Source organism: Rana temporaria, chromosome 1 (genome assembly GCF_905171775.1).
Source record: "Rana temporaria chromosome 1, aRanTem1.1, whole genome shotgun sequence".
NCBI classification, from domain to species: domain Eukaryota; kingdom Metazoa; phylum Chordata; class Amphibia; order Anura; family Ranidae; genus Rana; species Rana temporaria.
In genome coordinates, this window is record NC_053489.1 from 50,834,274 (window position 1) to 50,850,688 (window position 16,415).

A 16,415-nucleotide genomic window follows, 5' to 3' on the forward strand; every position below is an offset into this window, starting at 1 on the left:
CCCATAGTGAAGCCATTACTGACCAAAAGTGAGGCCTTCACTGACCTACAGTGAAGTCATTACTGACCAATAATGTGACAATTTTTGACCAAAAGTGAGGCCATACTGGCCCATACCAAAGCATCATTGACCTATAGTAAAGTCATTGCTGACCAATAGTGAGTTCATCATTGAATGAATGAATGAATAAATGAAGAATTTATATAGCGCGACGCATGCAAACTAAATCGCCTCTGGGCGCTGGTTGTTCCTGTCTCCTTTGATATCAAAAGAGATGAGTTTTGATCTTTCTCCTGAATGCTAAGTGATTTTCCTCCAACCGAATGTTAGTTGGTAAAGCGTTCCATAGTCTGGGACCTTGGACCGCAAATCTTCTTTCTCCTTTGGACTTGTAGTTGGCTTTCGGTATTTGGAGCAGGTTTTGATTGGTGGATCGCAGAATGCGATTGGAGTTGTGAGCCTTTATTTTGTCGCATTGATAATGGGGAGCATTCCCATGGATACATCTATGCGTTAGACAGAGTGCTTTAACCACTTAACCACCAGCCGCCGTCTACAAACGGCGGCAAGGTGGTTGCTTAACTGGGGGTCGCCGTTCTGAAACGGCGCCCACCAGAAGCAGTAATGCGCGCCGCCTCGGGCGCGCACACAGAAAATTCTGTGCGCGCCGGGTCTATGAGACCCGGCGCTACACAGATCACGGTAACTGACCGGCAACGCCGGTGTTTTACCATGTGATCGCGCCGTCCAATGACGGCGCGACCACAGGTAAACAAACCGGCGTCATCTGATGACGCCGGTTCCTCCCTCCTCTCGCTGTACCGATCGGTACAGTGTGAGAGGAGAGCGCGGATGGCAGCAGCAGTGTGGGATGGATCTGTGACTATTGCAGTCACAGATCCATCCATCCCTGCTCAGCCATCCCTGCATTAACCCCTGCAATACTCTGCCTTCCCTGCGCAATACTCTGCAATGCTCTGCCTTCCCTGCAATACCCCCGCGCAATACTCTGCAAAACACCCGCGCAATACTCTGCAAAACACCCGCGCAATACTCTGCAAAACACCCGCGCAATACTCTGCAAAACACCCGCGCAATACTCTGCAAAACACCCGCGCAATACTCTGCAATACCCCCGCGCAATACTCTGCAAAACACCCGCGCAATACTCTGCAAAACACCCGCGCATTACTCTGCAATACCCCCGCGCAATACTCTGCAAAACACCCGCGCAATACTCTGCAAAACACCCGCGCAATACTCTGCAAAACACCCGCGCAATACTCTGCAAAACACCCGCGCAATACTCTGCAAAACACCCGCGCAATACTCTGCAATACCCCCGCGCAATACTCTGCAATACCCCCGCGCAATACTCTGCAGTACCCCTTGCGCAATACTCTGCAATACCCCCGCGCAATACTCTGCAATACCCCCGCGCAATACTCTGCAATACCCCCGCGCAATACTCTGCAATACCTCCGCGCAATACTCTGCAATACCCCCGCGCAATACTCTGCAATACCCCCGCGCAATACTCTGCAGTACCCCTTGCGCAATACTCTGCAATACCCCCCGCGCAATACTCTGCAATACCCCCGCGCAATACTCTGCAATACCCCCCGCGCAATACTCTGCAGTACCCCCCGCGCAATACTCTGCAGTACCCCCCGCGCAATACTCTGCAATACCCCACTCGCAATACTCTGCAATACCCCACGCACAATACTCTGCAATACCCCACGCACAATACTCTGCAATACCCCACGCACAATACTCTGCAATACCCCACGCACAATACTCTGCAATACCCCACGCACAATACTCTGCAATACCCCACGCACAATACTCTGCAATACCCCCGCACCAATACTCTGCAATACCCCCGCACCAATACTCTGCAATACCCCCGCACCAATACTCTGCAATACCCCCGCACCAATACTCTGCAATACCCCCGCACCAATACTCTGCAATACCCCCGCACCATACTCTGCAATACCCCCCACACAATACTCTGCAATACCCCACGCACAATACTCTGCAATACCCCCGCACCATACTCTGCAATACCCCCCACACAATACTCTGCAATACCCCCGCACCAATACTCTGCAATACCCCCGCACCAATACTCTGCAATACCCCCGCACCATACTCTGCAATACCCCCGCACCATACTCTGCAATACCCCCGCACCAATACTCTGCAATACCCCCGCACCATACTCTGCAATACCCCCGCACCATACTCTGCAATACCCCCACACCAATACTTTGCAATACCCCGGCCAATACTTTGCAATACCCAGAAAATACTCTGGGGAAAAAAATGTGTTTTAACCACTTCCCGCCCACGTCATATGAGGTCCTTGACTTTGTGCAGGGATATCTAAATGATGCCTGCAGCTACAGGCATCATTCAGATATCATTTTTTTCAGCCGGCGATTCTCTACACCATAAGAACGATCATGGCGGCTGTTCCGCCTCTTGATCGTTCTTACGGGAGGCAAAAAGGGACGTCCCCACTCCCTTCGCCCTCCGGTGCTTCTTCTGACTCACCGCTGCGATCGAAGCCAGGATCGTTTTTTTTCTTGTTTTTTTTCTTGTTTTTTTCCAAGCTTCCCAGCCTAGAGGTGAGATGTGGGGTCTTATTGACCCCATATCTCACTGTAAAGAGGACCTGTCATGCTATATTCCTATTACAAGGGATGTTTACATTCCTTGTAATTGGAATAAAAGTGATCAAAACATTTATTTTTGGGGAAAAACGTGTCAAACTAAAATAAATTAAGTAAAATGAACAATAAAAATAAAAAATAAATATTTAAAGCGCCCCTGTTCCCGCGTGCTCGTATACAGAAGCGAATGTGTACGTAAGTCCCGCCCACATATGAAAACTGAGTTCAAACCACACATGTGGGGTATCGCTGCGAACGTTAGAGCGAGAGCAATCATTTTGGCCCCAGACCTCCTCTGTAACTAAAAACATGTAACCAGTAAAAACATTTAAAACGTCACCTATGGGGATTTTTAAGTAGCGAAGTTTGGCGCCATTCCACAAGCGTGTGCAATATTGAAGGGTGACATGTTGGGTATCTATTGACTCGGCGTAACTTCGTCTTTCATATTATGCAAAAACATTGGGCTAACTTTAATGTTTTTTTTTTTAAAAAGCACAAAACTGTTTTATTTCCCAAAAAAATGCGTTCGAAAAATTGCTGTGCAAATACCATGCGCGATAAAAAGTTGCAACGACCGCCATTGTATTCTCTAGGGTCTTTGCTAAAAAAGCATATATAATGTTTTGGGGTTCTATGTAATTTTCGAGCAAATAAATGATGATTTTTACATGTAGGAGAGAAATTGGTCTGGGTGCTCCAGAACGCCTGATGGTGCTCCCTGCATGTCGGGCCTCTGTATGTGGCCACGCTGTGTAAAAGTCTCACACATGTGGTATCGCCATACTCGGGAGGAATAGCAGAATGTGTTTTGGGGTGTAATTTGTGGTATGCATATGCTGTGTGTGAGAAATAACCTGCTAATATGAAACTTTTGTGGAAAAAAAACAAAAAAAAAAAAAACCTTGATTTTGCAAAGAATTGTGGGAAAAAATGACAACTTCAAAAAACTCACCATGCCTCTTTCTAAATACCTTGGAATGTCTTCTTTCCAAAAAGGGGTCATTTAGGGAGTATTTGTACTTTTCTGGCATGTTAGGGTCTCAAGAAATGAGATAGGCCGTCAGTACTTCAGATGTGATCAAATTGATCAATTTTCAGTAATTGGTACCATAGCTTGTAGACCCTATAACTTTCACCCAGACTAAATAATATCCAATTTTTTTTTTTTTTTTTTACCAAAGATATGTAGCAGTATACATTTTAGGCCAAATTTATGAAGAAAAATTCATTTTTTGCAAAATCTTATAATAGAAATGAAGAAAAATTCATTTTTTTACAAAATTTTCGTTCTTTTTTCATTTATAGCGAAAAAAATAAAAACCGCAGAGGTGATCAAATACCACCAAAAGAAAGCTCTATTTGTGGGAAAAAAAGGACAAAAATTTCATTTGGTTACAGTGTTGTATGACTGAGTTATTGTCATTCAAAATGTGAGAGCACCGAAAGCTGAAAATTGGTCTGGTTATTAAGGGTGTTTAAGTGCCCAGTTGTCAAGTGGTTAAAGACAATTCTGTCTTTTATTGGCAACCAGTGTAGAGTTCTCAGTGAAGGTGAGATTGATTCACAGGGTTTTTTCCCAGTCACAAGTCTGGCGGCCGTATTTTGAACGACTTGCAGACGAGTGATTTGGTACTTTAGGAGTCCGAGGTAGAGGGCGTTTGCATAATCCAATCTGGCGTTTACAATTGCTCCCACCCCGGCCGCTATGTCTTCTTTGGGAATAAAAGGAGTGAGTTTGCGTAGTAGGCGCAGCAGATGGTGAGATCCGCTGACTACTGACCCTATTTGTGCGTCCATTGTCATGTAGGAGTCAAAGATGACCCCGAGACTTTTGACTTTGGCGCTAGGGGTGATGATTTTGCCCAGAATGCGCGGGGGTATCCATGTTGTTGCAGGTTGATTCATGCGCTTGGCGTGAAACAGGAGAAGTTCTGTTTTTGCTCCGTTGAGTTTAAGATAACTCTTTGTCATTGACCAATAACAAGACCACCACTGACCCATAGTGAAGCCATTACTGGCCAAAAGTGAGGCCTTCACTGACCTACAGTGAAGTCATTACTGACCAATAATGTGACCATTTTTGGCCAATAGTGAGGCCATACTGACCCATACCAAAGCATTATTGACCTATAGTGAGGTCATTGCTGACCAATAGTTAGTTCATCACTGACCAATAGTGAGTGCGTCACTGACCAATAGTGAAGCCAGCCCTGACCCATAGTGAAGCCATTACTGATCAAAAGTGAGGCTTTCACTGACCTACAGTGAAGTCACTGCTGACCAATAATGTGACCATTTTTGACCAATAGTGAGGCCATACCGACTCATACTATAGCATCATTCACCTATAGTAAGTCATTTCTGACCAATAGTGAGTTCATCATTGGCCAATAGCGAGACCACCACCAGGGATGGACTGGCCATTGGGACTACAGGGAGTTTCCTGGTGGGCCAATGGCTCAGTGGGCCGGCTTCAGTGACAGCGACCTGGGAGTTTCTCACTTCTGCCTAATCTTGTCCCATAAGGGGGGGGGGCACCAAACTGATTCTTTGCCCCAGGAGAAATAATGTCTAGCTTCCCAACTGGTACTGCCTATAAGAGTACCAGTACCAGCCATTCTACTCTAATAAAGTAAAACGGCTAGTGGCTAGTGAAGGGGGAGAGAAGGTGCGGGTGACCGGGGGGGGGGGGGGTGCGGGAGTTGTCCGGCCGCTGTGGGAGAGACCTGTCAAAAGTTGGCCAAATGGAGTCCAGGGCCAAATTTTTGTCCCAGTCCAGCCCTGACCACCACTCCCCCATAGTGAAGCCATTACTGACCAAAAGTGAGGCTTTCACTGACCTACAGTGAAGTCATTGCTGACCAATAATGTGACCATTTTTGACCAATAGTGAGGCCATACCGACTCATACCATAGCTTCATTCACCTATAGTAAGTCATTGCTGACCAATAGTGAGTTCATAATTGGCCAATAGCGAGACCACCACTCCCCCATAATGAAGCCATTACTGACCAAAAGTGAGGCCTTCACTGAGCTACAGTGAAATCATTACTGACCAATAATGTGACCATGTTTGACCAATAGTGAGGCCATACTGACCCATACCAAAGCATCATTGACCTATAGTGAATTCATTGCTGACCAATAGTGAGTTCATCATTGACCAACAGCGAGACCAACACTGACTCATAGTGAAGCCATTGCTGAGAGGGATTCACTGACCTTTAGGCTGGGTTCACACATGTGTGGTGAAAATGAAAGCTTCGTTTTCACAGCTAATTGACAAAGTATTACATCAAAAAGGACTGTGCCCTGCAAAACCACCTTCTATTCAAATCTATTAGCCACTATAATACTGCATATATACTGTACATATCAATCCTTATGTGCAAAACAACGTGTCCCACTCCCCATACACAGTGCAAGTGTGTGCTCCAATATCTTATATACAACCATACACACTAAAAATAAAAAATATATGTATAAAATAAAATACAATTGCCACACTAACCACTAAAGCAAAAATTTACTGTGAAAAATGTTATCACTGTATAAACATTTTAACATTTTTCACAGTCAATTATTGCTTTAGTAGTTAGTTAGAGGTATAGTGGATATTAGATTTGAAGGAGGTTTTACGCGCCACAGTTCTTTTTTTATTTGAAATAGCCATAAAAGTTACAGGTGTGAATAATTGTTTTGTGTCAGCAGCAGAACACTCATTACACCTGTAGCGCCTGTGTACTTATCAGTACAGGTGCTATGTTAAATTTAGTGGGATGAGAGACTTATTTGCTCTCATTCATGTTGATTTATTAAAATTTGGCTGACACCAGCCCTGGACTGTCCTGTGGGTCATTCTGTGCTCCAGAGATGCCGTCTCATTTCTGGATGGCAGGTGGCGCCAGAGGGGTCCAGGCGGAGCCGCTTCTCCCCAGCAGCCAATTAGAGGAGTTTTCCCTCGCGGAGCATACTGGGGAGGGGTATTTCTGTGGCGGAGGCCTTTGCTCGGGGTTCTTTGCGGGTTCCTGGTTCCAGGTGCGGCACCCACCTTTAAGGTGTGCGCACATCAGGGGCCCCGGCGATATGGCCTACCAGGCCGGGGCGCACGTGCTACGCGGAGTTCCTGACTCTGGGCCCTCATGGCCTGGAGTATCTGATGCTGTAAAGGGGCCCAAGTGACTTACTGGGTCCCCCACCTCTATTGAGAAGATCCCAAGCGAGTTGTGCTGTTCAGTGGGGAGTCGGTCTGAGGTGAACCTGGAGGCATGTGATCCAATAGGGCTTGAACAAACCATTGGGGATCTGGGTACCGGACACTGACAGGTTGTATGTGGCAAACTGTCAGTCGGCTACACACCTTTATCTAGGGGTACAACGGTTCAAAAAACTCACAGTTCGGATCGTTCCTCGGATCAGGAGTCACTGATCGGATCATTTTTCGGATCGGCAAAAAAAATAAAAAAATCTCCCCCACTGTAATATGTAAAAATCTCCCCCCCCACCAACTATAGTACCCCCTCGGTGCAGACACCCCCCCCCTTCTCTCAGTACAGTGACCCCCCATCTCAGGACAGTGACCCCCCCTTTCTCAGGACAGTGACCCCCCCTTCTCAGGACAGTGACCCCCCCTGCTCAGGACAGTGACCCCCCCTGCTCAGGACAGTGACCCCCCCCGGCTCAGGACAGTGACCCCCCCCCCCCCCCGGCTCAGGACAGTGACCCCCCCCTGCTCAGGACAGTGACCCCCCCAGCTCAGGACAGTGACCACCCCCCCAAGCTCAAGACAGTGACCCCCGGCTCAGGACAGTGACCCCCCCCCCAGCTAGTACCGACAGACGAGCGGCGTGTCCCACGAGTGCAGGCTCCTCCTCTGTGGGTGTAAACAGAGGAGGGCCGCCGCCGGGTGTACCAAGATGGCAGACACCCCCCCTTCTCTCAGTACAGTGACCCCCCTTCTCAGGACAGTGACCCCCCCTTTCTCAGGACAGTGACCCCCCCTTCTCAGGACAGTGACCCCCCCTGCTCAGGACAGTGACCCCCCCTGCTCAGGACAGTGACCCCCCCCCGGCTCAGGACAGTGCCCCCCCCCCCCGGCTCAGGACAGTGACCCCCCCCCCCCCCCCCCCCCCCCCGGCTCAGGACAGTGACCCCCCCTGCTCAGGACAGTGACCCCCCCTGCTCAGGACAGTGACCCCCCCAGCTCAGGACAGTGACCACCCCCCCAAGCTCAAGACAGTGACCCCCCCCCCCCCCCGGCTCAGGACAGTGACCCCCCCCAGCTAGTACCGACAGACGAGCGGCGTGTCCCACGAGTGCAGGCTCCTCCTCTGTGGGTGTAAACAGAGGAGGGCCGCCGCCGGGTGTACCAAGATGGCCGCAGCTCTGGAGCTAGGCCGAAGCCGCGGTCTTTCCTAATGTTACGGCGGCAGCTCCGGAGCTAGGCCGAAGCCGCGGCCATAACATTAGGAAAGGCTGCGGCTTCGGCCTAGCTCCGGAGCCGCCACCGTAACATTAGGAAAGACCGCGGCTTCGGCCTAGCTCCGGAGCCGTGGCAATCCGCGGATCACAGTGTGTTCCGATCCGAAGGGGGCGACCCGTTCAGGATCACGGATCAACTGTGATCCGTTGCACCCCTACCTTTATCTGTTTGCGCTGGGGTATTACACAAATGCAGCATATAATTGACAAAGCACCGTATATACTCGGGTATAAGCCGAGTTTTTCAGCACATTTTTTGGTGCTGAAAATGCCCCCCCTCGGCTTATACTCGAGTCATCTTTTTGCGCCTGATCTCCCAAAATTTGGGGACCCGGTACCGGACGGCCGTAGGTCCCCGGGACTCCAAGTTTGGCACACATATAGCCCAACACTTCCTCTACAAGTGTGCAAAGTTTGTTGTCTAGGGGACCTATGGCCGGGAAGCACAGATTTTTCAAAGCTGGGCACCCCTTTTATCTAATCCCATGTTAAACGTAAGTCTAGTCATGGACACAGTGAGGCATAGGGACAGTGAGGCATTGACACAGTGAGGCACAGTGAGGCATGGGCACAGTGAGGCATGCACATGGACACAGTGGGCCGGATTCAGATACATTGGTGTATCTATCCGCCTGGTGTAACGTATCTCAGGGCGCAAGTTCCGTATTCAGAAACAACTTGCGCCCTATGTGTGTCGGCGTAAGCCCGCCTAATTCAAATGTGGATGATGTGGGCGTGTTTTATGTATATTAACTGTGACCCCGCGTATTTGACGTTGAAAAAATCCCACTGCGCATGCTCGAAATTCCGCCGCAAATCGTCATTGCTTTACGTGAACGTAAATTACGTCCAGCCCTATTCGCGAACGACTTACGCAAACAACGTAAAATTTTCAAAACTCGACGCGGGAACGACGGCCATACTTAACATAGGATACGCAGGGGTAACTATACACCGAAAAAAGCCTAACGTAAACGACGTAAAAAAATGCGCCGCCCGGACGTACGTTTCTGAATCGGCGTAAATACCTAATTAGCATATTCCTTGCGTTAATATACGGAAGTGCCACCTACTGGCCATCGTAAATATGCAGCCTAAGATACGACAGTGTAAGACACTTACGCCAGTCGGATCTTAGGGAAATCTATGCGTAACTGATTCTATGAATCAGGCGCATAGATACGACCCTGCACACTCAGAGATACGATGGCGTATCCGGAGATACGCCGTCGTATCTCCTTTCTGAATCTGGCCCAGAGAAGCAAAGTGAGGCACAGTGAGGCATGCAGATGGACACCCTAGGCTTATACTTGAGTCAATACGTTTTCCAAGTTTTTTGTGGTAAAATTAGGTGCCTTGGCTTATATTCGGATCGGCTTATACTCGAGTATATACGGTAGTTCAATATTTCAGGTCAGTTTTTGATCAGGTCAGGTTTACATCAGTTATCAGGTCAGGATTTTTTTTCTGTTCACAACTGAATGGCATGTGCGATTCAGAAGCGTTCCCATAGAAGTCAAAGGGTTTGAATTTGCACCTGAGCCGGTCTGAACTGCGCAGAACACTGACAGGACTATTTTTCATTTCGCACAACAACGTGAACAGGCACAATAGAAAGCAATGTTTTTTCTCACATGTCATGCAAATTGGATGTGGTTTAAAAAGCATCCAATTCACATGTGTGTGGCCATTACTGACCAATAATGTGATAATTTTTACCAATAGTGAGGCCATTACTGACCCACGCCAAAGCCATCATGGACTCATAGTGAGGTCATTACTTACCAATAGTGAGACCAGCACTGACCCATACTGAGGCCGTAACTGACCAATAATAAGGCCATTACTGACTCGTAGTAAGAGGGTGCAACCCTGAGCTTGACTTCAAAAACTGATATTTATAAAATAGGTTGCTGGTTTGAGGCTCCTGATAAATTTTGCGAGCATCTAAATGCCCTCAACACTTACTTCCTCCTGGCAGTTTATTTGCAATAAGGTGAGTACAGGAACACTTTAGGATTTAGTTAAAAGAGTTAAGATGTTTAGAAATCACCATAAAAATTAATATGCCACTTGGGTAAGATTTTCAACATTACAGGAGAACATAAAAGCAGGCGTGTGGAGGTGCTTACATAAATCACTTTATATTATAAGCGATAATAAAATAAAAAATCTACTATATAGCACACTCTGGTGACACATTAAAAACAACGAAAAGTTTTCCAGCCTCTCTGAACTTTTGTACATATAATTACATTATTGCAACAATCAGAATACAGATGGGCACCAAAAACTGGGATCTTCCTAACAAGTGGGGTGAGAACAAGAACAACCTTTTCTTTCTTTTCTTCTCCTTCCTTGTCCATTTCATAGAAGGGGGAGTAAAGAAGTGACCAAGGAAGCATAACCTTTAGAGCCGGTTCACACAGGGGTGGCACGACTTCGGGGGCGACTCGGCCAGGCGACCTGAAGACGACTTCTTAGGCGACTTGCAAAATGACTTCTGTATAGAAGTCAATGCAAGTCGCCCCCAAAGTCGTACAAGAACCTTTTTCTAAGTCGGAGCGACTTGTGTCGCTCCTATTAGAACGGTTCTATTCACTAGAATGGGACGCGACTTGTCAGGCGGCTGCGTCACCTGACGAGTCGCCCCAGTGTGAACCGGGTCTTATAAACTAAGGAGGATTGAACTGTGCAAAGTTAGAGCCTAATCCTGACCAGAGAATGTGACAACAATCTCATCTCTCCGATGGTGGGCAGATGGCTGGTGGAAGAAATTACCTTGCAAGCTCATGCAGCTCTCTACAGCACATTTGTTGCCCTGAAGTTGGCTTACTAGGGATGAGCCAAACACATATATTGGACATCTGACCATACAGATTGAGAGGTGTTCATTTTCAGTCAGGCTTTGTACAGACGGTCGGACAAAACCGATGTGACTGGTCCGTCGGACCGGTTTCATCGGTTCACCTCTGAAGTGGCCTGATGGTCTGATATGTGTACACACCGTCAGTCCAAAATCCGATCGGGTCAGAACGTGGTGACGTCAAACACACGACGTGCTGAATAAAACGAAGTTCAATGCTTCCAAGCATGCGTCGACTTGATTCTGAGCATGCGCGGGTTTTGAACCGATGCTTTTCTGTACTAACCATCGGTTTGGTCCGATCGGGCAGCGGTCCATCGGTTCGGTTTTGAAGCATTTTTTAAAATTTTGGACCGAAGGAAAACAGACCGATGGCCTATACACATGGTCGGTTTGGTCCGATGAAACTGAACTTCGGTTCATTCTTATCGGTTTGGTCCGAACGTGTGTACGGGGCTTAGAAGCGGTTGGTCTGTCTCATAGCAATTTTTAATTATACAACATTGTTATTTTGTATTGGACTTCTTAATATTGAATTGTGTATGTATTCATCAATAAAGCTTTTTTCATTATTCCATTCGACCCTGTTGTTGATTCTCCCTAAAAGACATTGGGCTAGATTCAGCAACGATTTACGCCGGCGTATCCATAGATACGCCGCGTAAATTCAAAGCTGCGCCGGCGTATCTTCTTTCTGTATTCAGAAAGCAAGATACGTCGACATTAGCCTAAGATACGACTGGCATAAGGCCCCGTACACACGACCGGATCTATCCGCTGGGATTGATCCGCGGATCAGTTCCAGCAGATAGATCCGGTCGTGTGTACGGCCTAGCGGACATTTCCCAGCGGATAAAAATCCAGCCGACGGGTTCCCAGCGGATAAAAATTTCTTAGCATGCTAAGAAATCTATCCGCTGGAATCCAGTCATCGTCGCGGCGACGGCGCGGCCACGTCACCACGGAATACAATGTATTCCGCTGGGATTTCGATCTGATGGTGTGTACAGCCATCAGATCCAAATCCGCCAGAGGATTTATCCGCTGGAAACGGTCCGGCGGACCGTTTCCAGCGGATATCCTCTCGTCTGTACGAGGCCTAAGTCTCTTACACCGTCGTATCTTAGGGTGCATTCTCACGCTGGCCGCTAGGTGGCGCTTCCGTTGTTTTCGGTATAGAGTATGCAAATTACCTAGTTAAGGTGATTCACAAACGTACGTGCGCCCGGCGGTAGTTTTTTACGTTGTTTGCTTAAGGCTTTTTCGGCATAACGTTGCTCCTGCTATTAGGTGGCGCAGCCAATGTTAAGTACTAGTCAGTTAAAGTTACAGAGTGTAGAGGATATATATACATCCCAGGTGTTGTACATATATTTATACACTGTATAGTTTAGCTAGATCAGCTATTCCTAATTTACTGGCAGGCAGGTGATTGTGCTAGATGCAGTATTCTCACGTGGTGTATTGCCTGTGTCCTCTGCAGTGTGCACCATAAAGCTATGTGGTGTGTACTGCCCGTGTCCTCTGTAGTTTGCACCTAAAGCTACTTGGTGTGTACTGCCCGTGTCCTCTGCAGTTTGCACCTAAAGCTACGTAGTGTGTACTGCCTGTGTTCTCTGCAGTGTGCACCATAAAGCTACGTGGTGTGTACTGCCTTTGTTCTCTGCAGTTTGCACCTAAAGCTACTTGGTGTGTACTGCCCCTTTTTTTTAAAGCATCGCCTCTGGAGATTTTTAGGTACTGTAGTTTGTCGCCATTCCACGAGTGCGTGCAATTATAAAGCGTGACATGTTTGGTATCTATTTACTCGGTGTAACATCATCTTTCACATTATACAAAAAACTTGGGCTAACTTTACTGTTTTTCATTTTTTTTATATTTATGAAAGTGACCTTTTTCCAAAAAAGGTGCTTTTAAAACACCTCTGCGCAAATACTGTGTGACTTAAAATATTGCAACAATCGCCATTTTATTCTCTAGATTCTCTGCTAAAAAAATACATATAATATTTGGGGGTTCTACGTAATTTTCTAGCAAAAAATACAGATTTTAACTTGTAAACACCAAATGTCAGAAATAGGCTAAAGCTTTGTACACACGCACAATTTTCTCGGCCAGAAACAGCAAGAAAACAGCTGGCAGAGCTTTCTTGCTGAGTATACCGAGCGTGTGTACGAGGCTTTGAGGTTTCTCGCCGGGAAAACTGCCCAGAATCTCGACGAAAAAAATAGAGAACCTTCTCTCTATTTTCTCGTTGTGATTCTCGGCGGTGTTTTCCTGCCGAAAAACCCGAGGGTGTGTATACTTACCTGCCTCCATGGAAACCCACGTTTGCTCGAAATTACTTTGACGCATGCGCGGTAGCTTCCAAGGCATAGGTAGGATGAATTAAGATGGCAGCGACAGCATCGAATGTGAAGAGCGCATGCTCATCGTAGTCAATGACATCACCGCGTTCATGCCATTCAAAAGAACGGTGGTTCTTTTGAATCGTACGTGTGTGCACTCGGCCGGCAAGAGGATCTTGCCAGGAATCTCGTCAGGAAAAACAATGTCTTTTTCCTGACGAGAATCCCGGCCGTGTGTACAGGGCTTTAGTCTTGAAAGGGATAATGGATCCCCTCCACCCTGGGGCCCATGTGCACTGCACATACTAGGGGTACATCAGTGGTGCTATGAGGCCTGTATCAGTTTGAGGCGCTTCTGGCCTGCTTCTACCTTTCATCCACCCTGGACACGGTCCTTTAGCACCCAAGGTGAAAAGGCCAAATTGCGCCCCACATCTAATGAGCTGTTAATCACATGGCCCGGATTCAGCTAGATTTGCGCATTTATTTAGGAGGGGGCGCAGGGCAAAATCGTTGCCCTGCGCCCCCGCAATTTTTTTGCGCTGCCCTCGATTCACGGAGCAGAAGCTCCGTAAATTGCGCGGGCGCGCCGGCAAAATGCAAATGCAAGCGCGCGCAATTTAAATGATCCCGTAGGGGGCGGGAATCATTTAAATTAGGCGCGTTCCTGCGCCGATCGTAGAGCGCATGCTCCGTCGGAAAACTTTCCCGACGTGCATTGCGCCAAATGACGTCCCAAGGACGTCATTTGCTTCAAAGTGAACGTGAATGGCGTCCAGCGCCATTCACGAATCACTTACGCAAAGTACGTAAAATTCAAATTTCGTGACGCGGGAACGACGGGTATACGTAACATTGGCTGCCCCTGCTAATAGCAGGGGCAGCCTTACGCAAAAACCGCCGTACGGAAACGACGTAAATTGCGTACGCAGGGCACGCGCAACGTTGTGAATCGGTGTTAGTATGCAATTTGCATACTATACACTGAGCACAACGGGAACGCCACCTAGCGGCCAGCGCAAGAATGCAGCCTAAGATATGCGGGCATAAGAGCCTTATGCCGCGCAGATCTTAGGCTGCAGTCGGCGTAACGAGGTTCCTGAATCAGGAGCATTCGTTACGCCGGGGCAAGTAAGCAATTGCGCTGTGTAACCTATGGTTACACAGGCGCAATTGCTTCTTGAATCCACCCCATTGATTGCACATCCTGTCCTTTTATTTTATCACCCCTCAGCCCGCTTTGTGTCAGGCTGATTTTTTTTAACAATAGAAAGTGTCAGGCTGATTTTACATTCCCGTTGACTTGTATGAGGGGAGAAGCAGTCCCAAAACGAAGAAAAAACATAAATTCACAAGCCAAGTTCATCATTACCTAAAAGCTTTTGAATTTGAATTCATATATAAATGATTTATCTTTATTATTACTACATTCATACAAGGTGCATTGGTACGGTAGACTTTCTATCACCTCATGCTAAGGGTGACAGCTTGCCTTGGCAATGCACCTGTCCACTTCCCCCCGCCGCCTCTAGTGAAAGCCGCAGTGCATCGCGGGACTTGTAGTGTGGGCGGGGCCCAGGAAGAGAGCAAGCCTACGGCGAGAAGGGACAGCGCGGACTACAACTCCCGGGATGCTTTGCGAGTGGCCTATGAGCGAGTACCACATGGAGCAGGGGGAGCGGGGTGGTATCCTCTCCTCCTCCTCCCGCTGCCAGCCTGTGTATTGTGGCAGCTCAGCCCCGGCTCCAAACCCATGCTCTCCTCACCCCTCTCCCCGGCCGGCACCCTAGACATGGATCTGTTCGGGGACCTGCGGAGGATGAACAAGAGGCAGGTGGGTGACTGCCAGGGGCCACACTGATAACCAGTAACTTTTATCCTCGGCTGTAGCAGGGGGCAGGAGACTCTCCTCTGCACTGAGCCTGTGCCATCTGTATTCTTATCATACACCGGGCTTCTATATCAGAGGGGGGCACCGGCAACCCAGCGCATGGACCCGCTCCACCGTCCGTCATTATTATCTCCATTCTATCAGACTTCATACAAGTATTCTACAATACACGTGGGCTCCTCTATTACAGGGGGGCACATTGATCATCCAATCTGGGGGGCATTGTATGTTTATTAATGAATGGGAAATGTACATGTCACACTAAAACCATCACATTGTATACAACATTCATACCATGTATTGTGAGGTCTGAGGGAACAGCTGGCAGCAGAGGACTGATTACTATGTGATTGTTGTGTGATCTCCTGGAGGTGCCAGTAGTTGTCATTCCTAGGAGTGATCTACTGTACTATATATATACACTATATTTATTACACTACACTATATATACACTACAATATAGTGTGTGTGTAGGGGAGATGATATGGTCGGGGAATGGACTGTTTATATGGGAGATGACATCAGACACCGATCACCCCTCCATACTGTGCAGGAAGGGGATGTGTGATTATTATTATTATTATACAAGATTTATATAGCGCCAACAGTTTACAAATACAATACACTTTAATACAGGAGGAATCAGAGGGCTCTGCTCCTTTGAGTTTACAATCTAATTTAATATTCATTGCTGATAAATCTAATATACACTCCTCCCCAACCAACACACACTTCTCTCTTCCCCCCTTCCCCCCCATCTCCTTCCCTCCCCCATCTCCTTCCTTCCCTCCTCCCTCCTCTCCTTCCCTCCTCCCTCCTCTCTTCCACCATCTCCTTCCCTCCTCCCTCCTCTCTTCCCCCATCTCCTTCCCTCCTCCCTCCTCTCTTCCCCCATCTCCTTCCCTCCTCCCTCCTCTCTTCCCCCATCTCCTTCCCTCCTCCCTCCTCTCTTCCCCCATCTCCTTCCCCCCTCCCTCCTCCCTCCTCTCTTCCCCCATCTCCTTCCCTCCTCCCTCCTCTCTTCCCCCATCTCCTTCCCTCCTCTCTTCCCCCATCTCCTTCCCTCCTCCCTCCTCTCTTCCCCCATCTCCTTCCCTCCTCTCTTCCCCCATCTCCTTCCCTCCTCTCTTCCCCCATCTCCTTC

The 16,415-nt window shown here is 48.0% G+C and overlaps 1 protein-coding gene across 1 annotated transcript in view; it reads left to right on the top strand.

Annotated features, from left to right (window-relative positions):
* Window positions 1-15,050: 15,050 nt before the first annotated feature.
* SEC11C (SEC11 homolog C, signal peptidase complex subunit) overlaps window positions 15,051-16,415 on the top strand; it is a 73,648-nt gene continuing 72,283 nt past the window's right edge. Inside the window, exon 1 of the mRNA XM_040337818.1 lies at window positions 15,051-15,214. Coding sequence (XP_040193752.1) covers window positions 15,134-15,214 — 81 coding nt within the window. The 5' untranslated portion in view covers window positions 15,051-15,133. The remainder of the gene's footprint in view (window positions 15,215-16,415) is intronic.